This window comes from Petaurus breviceps, unplaced genomic scaffold (genome assembly GCF_028583685.1).
Source record: "Petaurus breviceps papuanus isolate PSGF00001 unplaced genomic scaffold, PetGlider_PUasm1.0 171, whole genome shotgun sequence".
NCBI lineage: Eukaryota > Metazoa > Chordata > Mammalia > Diprotodontia > Petauridae > Petaurus > Petaurus breviceps.
In genome coordinates, this window is record NW_027185754.1 from 24,698,356 (window position 1) to 24,712,434 (window position 14,079).

Genomic DNA, 14,079 nt, shown 5'->3' on the forward strand with positions numbered 1-14,079 from the left:
TCTCTATTCTAAGAGGTTATTGCTTCTGGGGAACTCATCACCTCTTTTTCTCTCTCTTACCTTCTTCTTCTATCTCCCCGTCTTTCACCAAAAGCAATTTCAAATGCTTTTTGTTCCCATTTCAATCAAAAATAGCTTCATATGTTTTAAATGAAATTTTGCAAGTAATGAGCTCCTAATGAAGATTCATTGATTTAACTAGTTCGGGGAGTACTGGGAAGGGAACAAGAATTAAAAATAGCCAAGGATTTCATTTAGAAAAGCAGCTAATGTGTAGGTACACTAAGTACTCGTCACTGAAAATGTAATCAGGAGTTCTGTCTCTGGAGAGAACCTGATTCTCCTCTCTGTATGCATATTCCGAACTCCCATTAACATTAATGGGAGCTACACATGCATACTGAGGAGAAACTAGCCTCCTTAGTGCGCATGCATAGCAGCTGTGATGGTTTGAGAATCCATATGGCTCTGAAAAGGAGTTATGGTTTATTGGGTTTACATTCACAGATACAGTGGTGGAATTCAGATGCCAAAACCAACTGCCCATATCCAAAATATTCTGTTATGTAACCAAACACAGAGGGGTAGACATTCCAATTCTACCAATAACAGCTTAGTTACTTCAAGAAACACACATCCTTCTCAACTCTACCTGTTGAAATCCTTCTCTTCCTTCAAAGCCCAGCTCAGATGCCAACTCTTCCATGAAGTCAAAGATAACTTGCCTAGGAGAAGTGTCATAAAAGACATTATATCAAGGACATGTATGTCTAGAAAAATAAGTGGGCCAGTCATGTAGTGAGAATGAGAAACAGATGCAGAGCCCCAATAGTAAATTAGTATATACAAGAAATTCAAAGAAGCAAGCCTCTGCCCCCTTTCCTATATAGTCTATGAAGAATTGATGGAAAACAGAGAAAAGGATTGTAGATGAAGGAAAGGTGTGGAATAGTCAACAATGATGGAGGAAAGATTCATGAATCCAAAAGTTTTTAAGAAAATATTTCCATTTTTTTAGTAACACACAAAGAAAATAATACAACCATAATTATGAAAAGAAATGCAAAGGATTGACTCAAACTAAAAGAAATTCAGAATTAAGTATGAAAACTCACCTTTGGTTCATTCCATTATAATCAAGTACAGAAGAGATACTCAATTGTGACTTTATATGCAACTCATTTATCTAGAGTGTTAAGGCTTACACACTATATTTCTCACAGCAATATTGTGAAGTAGGTAATGCAAATAACATTACCTCAATTTTTTGAATTAGGAAACAAAAGTTTAGAAAGGCTTCCCAGAATCTAGTCAAAATTCAAGCCCAGTTTGCCTGGCTCTTTCCATTACACCAATACCATCTCTTTAGACATATGATAGAGAGAGAGAGATACACACACACACACACACATATATATACATACACATATACATATATTAATGAATATGTTCATTCAACAGGTTGAGTCAAGGTGAGAATTTAAGCCAAGAAGTTTCTTGTTTTATGGATTAAAAGTCAGAATCTTAATGTTAATTTAATGTCACTCCATGTAGTTAAATAAAATCTATAGCTAGTATAATAACTCTCTTCCAAAATGGGTCAGATATGCTTGTGACTTCCATCAGAAGTTTCCCATAATTAAACAGGAATGTTAGTTTATCAGATGAACATTCATCTATATTCTGACTAAGCATATACTTTAAAATTGAGTGGTAATACAAAAACCTGGTAGGAAAAAACAAAAAACATGAGACTTAGAATCCAAAGACCTGAGTTAAGTCCCAACTGAACCATGTACTAGCTACTCAAACAAGTCTATTCCCCTTTCCTCAGCTTTACTTCATGAATCTGTAAAATAAAAGAGTTGACTAGATTATCTGTAAGGCTTCAATCTACCTCTAACATCCTATGATTCTCTGAACTCTAAAACAGAAATGAAATTATCTCAATATTTCCAACTCTTTTTTTGGTCCCCACTTTTGATTATATCCATATGGTATTTCCAGGAGGAAATTCAGCCAGTCAATTCAAGATCATCAACTGTCTGTAACTTATAGTCTCAAAGAAATTCCTGGGGCACTAAGAGGTTAAGCAATCAGCAAATAGTCACATATCTAGTACATGTCAAAGATAAGACTTTAGTAACTCAGGTCTACCTAATGCCAAGGCCCAACCTCTACCAACCTTCCATGCTACCCACATCTAATGACACCAAATTTCCATTACTTTCTATAGTATACAGAAACAATGCAATTTTCATGTTCAATAGCTCCCATTAGATCAATTAATATTCAGACAAAGCCTTTAACATTAAGTTTAAATAACCTGGGGGGGGGGGGGAGAGAAGAACCACCAATGTTCTAGAAGCTTCTCTAGACCTTTCAATCAATTTTATTTATATGCAAAACCAAGAGAAACTCAGAAAAAACAAAGCTCCTCCTGATGCTAAAGCTCTCAATTTACTGACAGGCAAATGGCTTCATGCTGCCACTTAATCTCATTTCTTGCATAATGCCCTCTAATTAGCATATCAAAGTGAATTAATACTTCTAGGGCATTAGCAATGGGGAAATCTGCTCCAGGCTCACAATAGCAGTTAAGAGAGAGCCAAGAAATCCTCAAAAACACCACAAACCACTTTGCATTGCAAAACTGTTCAATTTATTTATCCTCTCTCTCTAAACACTTTTACCGCACACTGTTTTACTACTGTTCACCAAACAAAATGATAATTGCCAAAGTTACCAGCATCTGTAATGCCTGTTTGGAATCTTAATTTAGATGATGTTGAAGATCATTTCTATGTGCATCCCTTTGTTCTATTACAAACATTAATATAGACAGTGGAATTGTTGGTGCTTTCAATTAATTCACTTAAGTCATGATGAAATTTTATGACATTTAAAAAAATTTTATTTAAATAATAATAATGCAAAAAGCCACCTGCTGGACACTGAAGATTAAAAAGAAGACAACTTTGAGAACTGATGCATCACCTCAAAAAAAAAATTTTTTTTTAATCACTAACATAGATTCTCCCAGATGATTTTTAGTATCTTATGGAACTTGAGGTATTAAATGATGCAACTCTATTATCAATTTCTTATTGATTGTACATTTCAGAAATCTGAGTGTTCTTTTAAAAGCTTGTTTGTTAAACCTTTAAGACCCGAAAGTCTTAAGAAACAAAGTGCTGCTTCCAATTTTATTCCCCCAGCTATAAAGAGAACAGGAAAGATTTTATTCATTCTTTTTTCCTTAAGAAATTAAGCATCAAAAAAAGAAACTAAGCATCAATAACTATCCATTTCTAATCCTCAATCCTATTACTCTATTATTAACAAAGAATGAAGAAATACTATACAAAAACTAATTTAAATATTTTTATCACATTACTCTCAAAAAACCATGCTTGATATTAAAACAAGGTAAACAGATAAAATCTATAAATACATGATTATGTTAATGACCATGAAAATCAGGGAGTAATGGTTGCTACTGAACAACCATCATGAGAATCAAGTTTTGAAGATAAAGGAAATAATCCTTCTGACATGGCTTCTTCCTCCTTAAAGAAATGACTGTTTTGTATTTTTTTCCCTGGACCAAGTATTGCTTTTAAATTGCCTCTCTAAATAAAGGGGACAGTTGGATGTAGTGAAAGGGCTATGGCCTTGGGAATCAAGACCGGGGAGACTAAGTATACATTTTCTCATCTATAAAATGGGGATAATAATACATGTTATACTGATTTCAAAGGTTATGAAGAAAGCATTCATAATCTTTTAAGTATATTGAATTAAGAGTTATTATTTTACTTGAAGTCTATGAAGATAAGACTATCAACCAGAACTAATAACCACCATTTTTGTTTCATAGGTAAACCACTATAACTTTATAAAAGCTGTGCTGGCAAGATCTGACAAACTTTTAATAATTTAAATTAAATGCTGATTTAAATGATTTATGCTGTTCATACTTAAAACACATGCCCTGTGGAGTAAAAAGAAAGTGTCACAAAAAGGGTGATCTCTTATCTCAATCCCTACCATTCATCTTGATAAAGAAGTAGCTAAAACCAAAATGCTAAAAAAAAAAAAAAAACAAATAAGATATTCTTCTCTAAACAAAAATTCTGAGATTATAAATATCTATTAGTATTGTCTAAATATATTTCAGTTAGTAGTATCAAAAGAGAATAAAAAAAACCCTTAAATTCTACAGAATAGAATAGTATTAGAATAGACTAGTATCTGCCAGTATGTGTTAATTATTTATCTTGAATACACACAAACATGGGAGTCTATGTAAAAATATACAGTATAACCAAAGTAATAAAGACAAATTTTCCCCAAGTATAGCTTGGCTTACAGAAACCAGTCTTGTCACGTAATAGCCAAACTGTCTATAAGATATTTTAGACCTACCAAATGCCATTATAATGAAGCACACAAATACAGAGAAAACACTTGAATGTCAAATTGAAATCTACATAACCTTTTGGAAAATCTGAACATTTCAGTTCTACACTAAGTAATCAACTAAGATGCCAAAGAATGCATTTCCACCATGAAAAAAATACAGAAATGAAAAACCTATTGTGTTAACAATGAACACATATATGTGTGTCTATGTATATTAAAAGTTTTTTAAAATAGCATATAAGAACAAGAAATATCCTAGTTTGGATCATTATTCACCTTATGATGGAAAAAAAGAGGCTGTCATCAAATAATATGATTGGCAAAGTTCCAAAATAATAAAAAACATTCCCCCAAAATACACAAATTCATTTCAAATCCCATAATAAAACAAATCTCACATAAAGGCAAAAAAAATTGTCTATATAGATGAAGTTAGCACTGACAGGAAAGCCCAATATTATCTTTTTTTTTTTTTAAAGCAGAGGTGAGACAAAATGTTGGAAGCACAAATACATGTAATCAATATGATATTCATTTCTTAATAAAAACATCAAGCTCTAGAAGAAGTATTGAAACAGAACTCAAGTTCTCTGAGAGAATACTACATATAATTTCCTTCAGCTGGATAAAAGGCATTTGGAAAAGGAAGTTAGAAAACTGGTCCCCCATGGTTTTTTGTCCCCCTCCCAACCTATTCTCCAAAATCTCAAGCATGCAAGAGAAACATTAAGGAAAAATTTTGAAAGAAACAAAATTCTGAAATTATTTTTTTAAAAAGCAAAACATTTATAGAAAATTGAAGCAATTAATTTTTGACACTTAAGATGATTGAATGGCTTTACATCTCTATTGTTGCTTAATCAGTAGTAGGTTTTACAACTTTAAAAAGCTTAAAAAAACACGACATTAAATTTCAAAACTTAAAGTGGTTAAGGCACTAGAATAATAATGTACAAAATGAGATAGATGTGTTGTATGAACTTTGACTACACATGATAAATATATTCAAGTACTATTAAAAACATTCAGAATAGTAATGTATGTAATATGTATTAATATCTAACACAATATATAGCCATTTTCATTTTGCTAGAGTGTTCATTTAGTGTAAAATTGAGCCTAATACACTAAAATTAAAGGTATGCCATGACATGGTATAAATATGATAAAATGTAATATAGTTATTCTATTTATTGCTGGATAGGAGTAAAGTCTAGATTAAGCATTTACAAGAATGGCAATTCAAACAGAAAAGGATACTCAAATGAGTTCCTAAACCTTTCTGGGTAGAATTGAGTAGGGAGCAGAGTAGTGGATTGAGAGCACTACCTAGCCCTTTAATCATAATGGTGACATTGTGTGGCTAGTTACATTTGTAACAATAAAAATAAAAGGTTTCCTTTCACATAGTAGAAGATATCTCTCCTCTACCTCCTCCCTCCCCAAAAAGATTTCATTTTGTAAGCTGCATTCTTTATCAATTTTTCTTATCTAAAATCTCTCCTTATTCTTTGTAGGGAGGGTGCCCTTAAAGGTATAACATTTTTAATGATCATTTTCTCCCTCTCTTTAGACATAAAAAATACTTCAACCAGCCCAACCAGCCAAGCAGGCCTTTCTCTTCCCCTGCGGACACCTCCTGCAGTCGAGAAGTTCATTAAGTTTTATGATCTTCCCAAGTCAGTCCTGCTTATAAGCCTCACAAAGGCTACAAATCTGGCAGACCATCATGTATGCCATTAGACATTACTAGTAAATGAATGCTATTTAGGGTTTGTGGTGGCAATAAATCAAGGTTTGGTTGGCAGCTATCAACATTGAGTATTTTAACCTAGTGTTTAAAAAGGGAAAGGTTATACAGGTCTTTTTAAAGATATATGTGCATATATATACATATGTATATTATATAAATATAGCATCTTTTAAAAATCCATACCTTTCTGTTTATATACAGAGAGCTCTCTTCTACAGCAAAGACTCAATCTTAACAATATACTTCATGTGAAAATATATGAAAAAGTAATTTTCTTTTCCAAAAAATTTTGCAAGAGTATCAAATCATGCAGCAAATCAACCGTAACTTAGGGCTTTTCCAATGATGTCAAGCCTCTGAGGACAGAGTGTCTAACCAAGAAAAGCATGTCAACATTTGAAATCATTAGGTGTCCAAGAATTATACAAGAGTACATAACGAATATGAACCTTAATATAAATGGAACCTCAGGATTTAAGGACTGTTTAATAAGTAGTATGCAGTAAAAATCAGTAAAAGATAAGCTTAAAAAAATTCTTATTCAGGTTTTGTTAATTTTTTGAAATTTTTTCTTGATTTTAACTGGTCACTTTTAGGAGTATGCAATGTTACAAGTGAAAATTAATTGTTGGATATAAAAAAAGACTTTAAACTTAAAAATAATAGCACAAGACATTTTAAAAATAGACAACAATGTAAGAAAATACAAAATTAGAAAAGTAAGACTTTAAGATAAAGTCTTTTTCCTCAACTTCTGAACAATAAAAATATACAATCAAGATAGATATCCTGAAGAGAAAAATAGCTTTTCATATTTGAGAGGAACCTAGGAAATATGCATTTTTTTCAAACTCAATCCTTTATTTATATCAGGAACTAACACAATGCTCAGTCTGATGAGAATACTACAGATCTACTGACAAACCCTAAAATAAATACAACTAAAAATAAAATTAATCTATCAAACTTCCTTTTTTGAGAAGAGAAACAATTGAAATGGCATGATATACTGACATACTCCCCCTCCCCTCCAACACTACTACTCCTCCATTATGGAGAATAGAGCCATCAAAAGTACCTCAGGTTTCCATTAAAAATGACAAGCTGAACTCTTCTTTTAATGCTAAAGAATTAAGCATTGGCCATAACATTTTTAAAGTTCCATAAAATGATTGGGGGGGAAGTATGTTCTTAGAAATAAGCTTCATCTAAAACCAGGGTTGTTTAGCTTTTTGTGTGTGTGTCATGGACCTCTTTGGCAGTCTGATGAAGCCTATGCACCCCTTTTCAGAGTAATGTTTTTAAATGTATAAAACAAAATACATGGGATTACAAAGGAAATCAGCTTATACTGAAATATATAAATCTTCTTTTTAAGTCTGTGGACCTCAGGTTAAGGACCCTTGATTTGAATATACCCCCAAAAAAATGTTTTTCATTCAACTTTTAAAATGTTTTGGAAATATCAGACCATCCATACTGATTCTTATGAAAACAGATCAGAGGAGGAGAGGAAAGATAGAAGTTGATGTCATGTTTTCTTTGCTTTGGTAACACTAAAGTCTATACAGCTGTTTTATTTCAAATGGAAGATCCTGAGTATATCCTCTTCCAGGACTAGTTTTGGAGGGAGAAGTGGAAGTCATAGAAAGAAGGGGGGTTCCTCCCCCACAGCCACCCAAAAGAAAGAGATTCACCCCCATCAATCACTCAGTGCTTTAATCCTGTCCCTCTCAAGCTGCTGGGGCTGGCAGGCTCATGCCTTTGCCCAGACACCGCCTTTACTCTTTGTTGGCTTTTAGCTATTTTACAGAAGAGAAAACTTGCAAAGTTGGCTGCACTAGCCGAAGCATAAAAGCGAATCTCAACTTACAAGTTATCACTGAAATCCCTAGAAACATTTTCAAATCATAAAGATCTCTTTCCTTGTCAGTTAGCCTCTTGCTTTTTAAATAGCAATACAACTACCCAATACTCTCTGCCAGTAATCCCTGTCTCTGAAAAGACTTGTTTCTTCTTAACTCACCTTTGACATGCAGTTAACTATACTATTCTCTTTTCAAAATGGTATAACTAAGCCCTGTGCAAATAAGCAACCTGAGGACTTCTGTGTTCCTGATTGAACTGCCTGCTGTACGTCTAAATAAGGCAGGCAGTTTCTTGGGTTGATTCTGAAGCTGGTTTGGCAAAAACTTACAGAGGCAAGGAAACAAATACAAGTCAAAGAGGAGAGATTCTTAAGTGTGATTAAGGTATATATGGGTGGGGGGAGAATATCATTCCCCTTATCCCACATAATATAATGCAATAGAAAGCAGAATCAATCTTAATATTCACAACATAGTCAATACCCAAGTGCTTAGCTGTCAGCAGAAACTGAAGTGGAGTCCTGATAGCACAAAAAACCTTGGACATTAAGCAACATGATTTACTGAGAACTATGCACTTTTAGGTTTCTAAGCTAAGATTCTTCATGATTTAATGTTTGATGTCTCATTTTATAGTCAGATAAAAAATTTTGTCTGTAATTTAAGCAAGCCACGATTTCCAAAGGTAACTAAAAACTGACACAAAAATAAAGTTAGCAATCTCGAATGTCCACAATTCTCAAAATAAAGCATGTGTGTATATGTGCATACACATTTAAATGAACATTATATAGATATATGTATATATTTTAGGATGGCTTCCTCAACATTAAGAACCAACATTCTCTCTCTCTTCTCTCTCAAAAAAAAAAAAACACAGAAAGGTACCATTTAGGCAATTAATATTTCTTGATATTTATTTTTTTAAAGAAAGCAAATAAACTCCAACTTTTTTGGAAATACTTTGTCTAGATAAAATCATTATATAAATAAGAGCAATAAGTCTAGTAATCTAAATATATGCAGTATGTGAATATTTTTACATTCAACTTTATCATAAGTATATTTAACCTTTTAGTTTCACTTTTCTTGAATATACTAGGTTTTTTCACTTTTCTTCTTTGCCTTAACTTTTAAAAATGAAATTCCATTTACAACATGCATTCAATAAACTAAAATATGCCTCATAAAATGTCCAAACTTAGTCAACATCATCCTGGTTCTGTACCATGTAAAAGGCAAACAGTGTCAGCCATACTAAAAGTTATCCAAATTTAACCAGCTTATGACTTGAACCCATGTAACTACTTCAAGATTAAGAAACTGTATAATTTCAAATGGACAAAAAAATTAAATCAATATCATTTAAAAGGCTTGTTGAATATGCTTTTGCATATAATTCTTTTCCTCCTGAAAATTGTTTTTCTTTAACATAGTACAGAGCTTTGAAAGATTCCCTTGAAAACTTTAATCAGTTTTTAACCCTCCACTTGGCCTTTCTTACCTATTTCTAACATACATTAAGCTTATTATATTTGAACTCTTCTTATGTATGCATAGAAATTATACATTTAACACAAATATAATGTATAAGAAGTCTAAAAATACATGTTTATTTTTCCATACTTTGTACAAGTATTTTTCCCACTCAGCAGCCTAATTTAAAGATGCTACTGAGATATGTTCAATTGCATACATTCTTCTATTGGAAGAGCTGATGCTTAAGGTTGTCTAAGTAAAACAGAAAGTTGCTGGCGATGCTTCCTCTCAGGGACTCTTGCAATTGGCATCGACTCACATTGCTCCTTGGAAAAACTGACATACAAACAAGGAAAAGGGAAAGACAGAGAGTGGCTGCTCCCTGATTGCAGCCAGAGGGGACTGGCTCCTGAGAAGGATGACACATGAGCTTTTCCATCTACATTTCATTTTACATCGGGAGTATGAATTGTAAAATTGACTCCAGATTTATTGCAGCTTTCTCCACTAACCCCCCAACCTTATCTCCCCCCACCTTCAAGATCAGGAGGTGGAAAAAGAGAGAATGATCAAAGATGGCGGTACCCAAAGTAGCAGCTCCTAGATTGGCAGAGTCAAATGAGTAGTTACAATGCCACATTGAGACCACTGTAACACTAGAATTCTTACCTGTTTTCTCTTTTATTTCACACAGGACACTGAAGAGAGCAGGTTTCATTCTATGACAATTCAATGCATGTTTTCTGGGGGGAAAAAACCCAAACAAAGGTATTAGCATCACCTATTGAATAACATGGCGATTTCTTCAAGTGAGTACTTAAAGATTTCATTTCAAATCTGTGTCTTCCAAGGTTCATAGAAGCTAACACAAACCAGAATATATTGCTAAAGACAGCTTTTATCTTTAGGGGAAGCCCTCCATAGTTTCCCCATACACAGGTATGAATATATCGTGTGCTGGGGTAGAGAAGATCTAGAAATGTGAGGGAGCTTAACTAGGGAGCACCAAGAACAAATGGGGAGAGAGGGGAAGAATATGTACATGGACTATCATGTATTCTCTAAGTGAAGAACAGAAGAGAGTAGCATTTTAAAATGACAGTTAAAGTTTCGTAGGTCTGTTCAAAGACAGTTACTTTTCCCATCTGTTTTGTTTCCACATCATATTGGCCCTAGTTAAAATTCTCTACTAACCTGTGCGGGATACAACCTCTAACTTTCTCTTCTGGTAACAAGTAACAGATTTATTACTTTGGGGATGGGCGAGGTGGCCTTCAGAATCTTGAGCTTTTATTTCATATTTACTGTGATTTAAACATTTACTGTTGCAAGTGGGAAAAAGCAACAATGTCTTGTCACTTTCATCAGGCAACTACCCAACACAAGGACTTGATGGAGTAAAGAAAGTTATACTTCCTCAAGTGGAAATCCCAGTCTCTCAGTAGACACTTATTGGTCAATTTTGTCGTTTTAAATCACTGTGACGGGATCACAACGGGGTTGCCGACAGATAAAAGGAAAAAACGGCAAAAGTCACCATCTACCCAGTTTCCTGACTTAAAAAAAAAAATCTGAAACAAGCCCTGTTTGAAGTGTGGTTAATATTCCCAAGAGCAACTTTTTTTCCCTTTTGCCTCCAAAGGGGTGGTGTGGAAATTTGTGCGCCCCCCCCAAAGGATAAAATGTTTATTTATAGAACAAAGTTCATTTTTAAAAGAAGCTAATAAGACAGTTTGGAACCGATAAGGAGGAGAAAGGAAAGAAAAGAATATACAAAAACAAAAAAAAATTTTTAAAACATACAACAACCCACCGGGAAGAAGGCAGGGTGGGGGGAGCCACGCGCGCACACACACAAACACACACACAAAAGATGTTCAATGAGACGAAACCAACTTTGCTTGCGCCTCGTCCAGGCTCTGGTCGGTGATGGTCATGATCTGGTGGAGGATGTCGCCGATGTCCTGCTTCCTGCCATCGCCGTCCGCCCCTTCGTGACCGTGGGGGGGAGGCGGCAGGGCCATGCCCCCCTGCACCGAGTGGCCGGCCAGGTTCACCCCGGCCAGAGTCTGCAACATCCTGGATTGATCGTCCATCCCGCCGCGCGCGGGCGGGAGCGGGAGGCGGCGGCGGCGGCGGCTGCTGAGGAGAAGGTGGAAGAGGAGGAGGAGGGAGAGTGAGAGGAGGAGGAGGAAGAGGAGGAAGGAGAGAGAAGGAGGGGGAGGAAAAGAAGAGGGGCGGCGCGCTCCCCGCCCGCGGCTACTGGGGGGGGGGCGGGGAGGAGGGCTGCCGGGGTGCAGGGAAGGAAGGAGGGCCCGCGGCGGTGGCGGAGCCGGGCCCGGGGGAGGGGGGGGCCCGGCTTCTAACCCGGCCTCGCGAGCCGAAGCCGAAGCCCCGGCGGGGGCGAGGGAGAGCCCGCTGAGGCGGGGACGGCGGCGGCGGCTGAGGCTGAGAGATCCGGGGCCCCGCGGCTGGAGCGGCGGTGACTGAGGTGGCGGCTGTGGTGACGGTGGCGGCGGCTGCTCCTCCCGCTCCCGGCGCTGCTGCCGCCGCCGCCGCAGCCGCCGCCGCTGCTCCCGCGCCCCGTCCTCACAGCGCCCCTCGCCCGCGGCCGCCGGGCGGCTGGTCCTCCCGCAACTTGCCCCAGAGCCTCCGCCGAGTTGCCGGGACGCTCCCTCCCCCCCCCCCTCCCTCCCTCTCCGCTCGCTCCCCTCCCTCTTTCCCTCCGCCCCCCTCTCAGCCTCCGCCGCCGCCGGGCCGGAGCTAGAGCCGGAGCCCGAGCCGGAGCAGGATCGGGACGCGAGCCCCCCCGGGGGGGGGGGGGGGGAAGGGAGAGGGGAAGGGGAAGAGAAATCGGCGGGAGGAGGGGGGAGGAAGGTACAGATGGACAAGGGGTGGAGGTGAGGTGGGGGGGGGGGGGGGGGAGAAGGGTGAGAAAGTTTGGGGGCCGGGGCAGGGAGCCGGGTGGACGGCCCGGCCAGCTGCTGGGGGCAGCGGGCGCCCCGCAGATTTATGAAGCAGGACCCGCCGCCGCCCAAGCCGCGCACCCACCCACCCAGGCAGGCGGGCGGGCAGGCAGGCAGGCAGCCGCCAGCGGACGGGGCTCGATGGCCGCTCTGGTGAGGGATTGACAGGCTGCCAGTGCCACTCACTCACTCACTCCCTCACTCACTGCGGGCCCCCAGCGCGGAGGGGAGGGGGCAGAGGGCGGAGCAGCCCGCGCCTTGGCCACGCCCCTAGGGAGGAGGTGCCCGGATCTCATTGGACCTCTTGCCAGCCCGCGCCTCGCCCCGGCCCCGCCCCCCGCCCGGCCTCCGCACCTCGCCGCCAGACGCGCGCCCCAAATTCTTCTTTTGACTGGCGGGCGCGCGCGTAGGTTTCCGAAGTCCAAGCCAACTGTCTCCGGCTGGTTGCTCGTGGGTGGCGCACTTTTCAATGGGGAGCGTGGAGGATAGTGTGTGTACGCGTGCGCAGAGAGGAGTAAAGGACTGAGGAAAAAGGAAATATCCTCTACCCCTAGGACTCACTTCGAGGCTTCAACCCCCAGCCTCTAGGAGACCAAAGCCCATAGTGAAGACTTAAGGCCCATTCACTTTCCCGCGCTTCCCGAGAGTAGGAGGGACCCCTTCAAGGGACCGGACCGGGAGTTACCCTCCAATCACAACGCTCCCACAGGCAAATAGGGCGGGACCATATGAGGAGACGATTGATCTGATTGGAAATTTCGAAAACGTTCTTTATACGACAGGAGGAGCAGGAGTGCAAAGGCCCCGCCCCGGTCCACCGTTGCTATAGTAACCAGGGTGGCGCTGTAGAGAGAGGGGGTACCCCGGAGTTTTCCGCCTTTTTGGAATTGGGAGTGTTGAGGAAAGAAACCCATTTGTGGCCTTCAGGAGTCAAGAAGAAGAGATAAGAGAATTAATTGTCAGAGCAGGAGTAAACCCTATGGACCATCTTGTCCAACACCCTCCCCCATTTTACAGATGGGAACACTGGGGCCCACATAAGGAAAAGCGATTTGATGAAAATCTTCAGACAACGAGAAAGTTCCAGAATCCATAAACAATCTCAATTGCTTCAACTTTGACAACCCATGCTCTTTCCACTATAATGAACATCTGGGGGAAGGAAAGGGGAGAGAAAAATCATAGGACTTACAGCTGGAAGGGACATCTAGTCCAAGTCTCTCTTCTTACCCTTGACAAAGCTAAGACTCAAAGAGGGGAAATGCCTTGCCCAAGCAAATTCTGGATTCAAACAAGCCCTCTGGCTCTTGGAGGAGGCATTAAATCTAAACCCTGAATTCCAAAGCCCACATCCAGGCCTCTCTTAAAACAGAACCCCTTTGGGAGAACAACTTGATATAAGAGAAAGTAAACTTTAATGGGAAACAAAGACTTGCGGGTTCTAAACTCTGTCACTACTTCTGGTAACTTGAGCCAGTGACTCACCTCTTAGAACCTCAATTTCCTTATTTGACACAGAACTCATTCCTTTTGAAATAGTCCCTTCCAAATTCAGATTAATTGGTTTCTAACTTCCTTAAGACTTCAG

General features: G+C 39.1%; 1 protein-coding gene across 3 annotated transcripts in view; it reads right to left on the reverse strand.

Annotated features, from left to right (window-relative positions):
* PBX3 (PBX homeobox 3) overlaps positions 1-13,133 on the reverse strand; it is a 302,896-nt gene extending 289,763 nt beyond the window's left edge. The window contains exons 1-2 of one of the 3 annotated variants that reach the window (XM_069082730.1): positions 12,846-13,133; positions 10,195-10,268 (exon numbers count right to left, since the gene is read on the reverse strand). In XM_069082730.1, coding sequence (XP_068938831.1) covers positions 10,195-10,243 — 49 coding nt within the window. In that variant the 5' untranslated portion in view covers positions 10,244-10,268; positions 12,846-13,133. Of the gene's footprint in view, positions 1-10,194; positions 10,269-11,421; positions 11,738-12,845 lie in introns of those variants that run through there. The other 2 variants (XM_069082731.1, XM_069082732.1) reach the window with 2 other exon arrangements.
* Between the last annotated feature and the right edge of the window lie 946 nt (positions 13,134-14,079).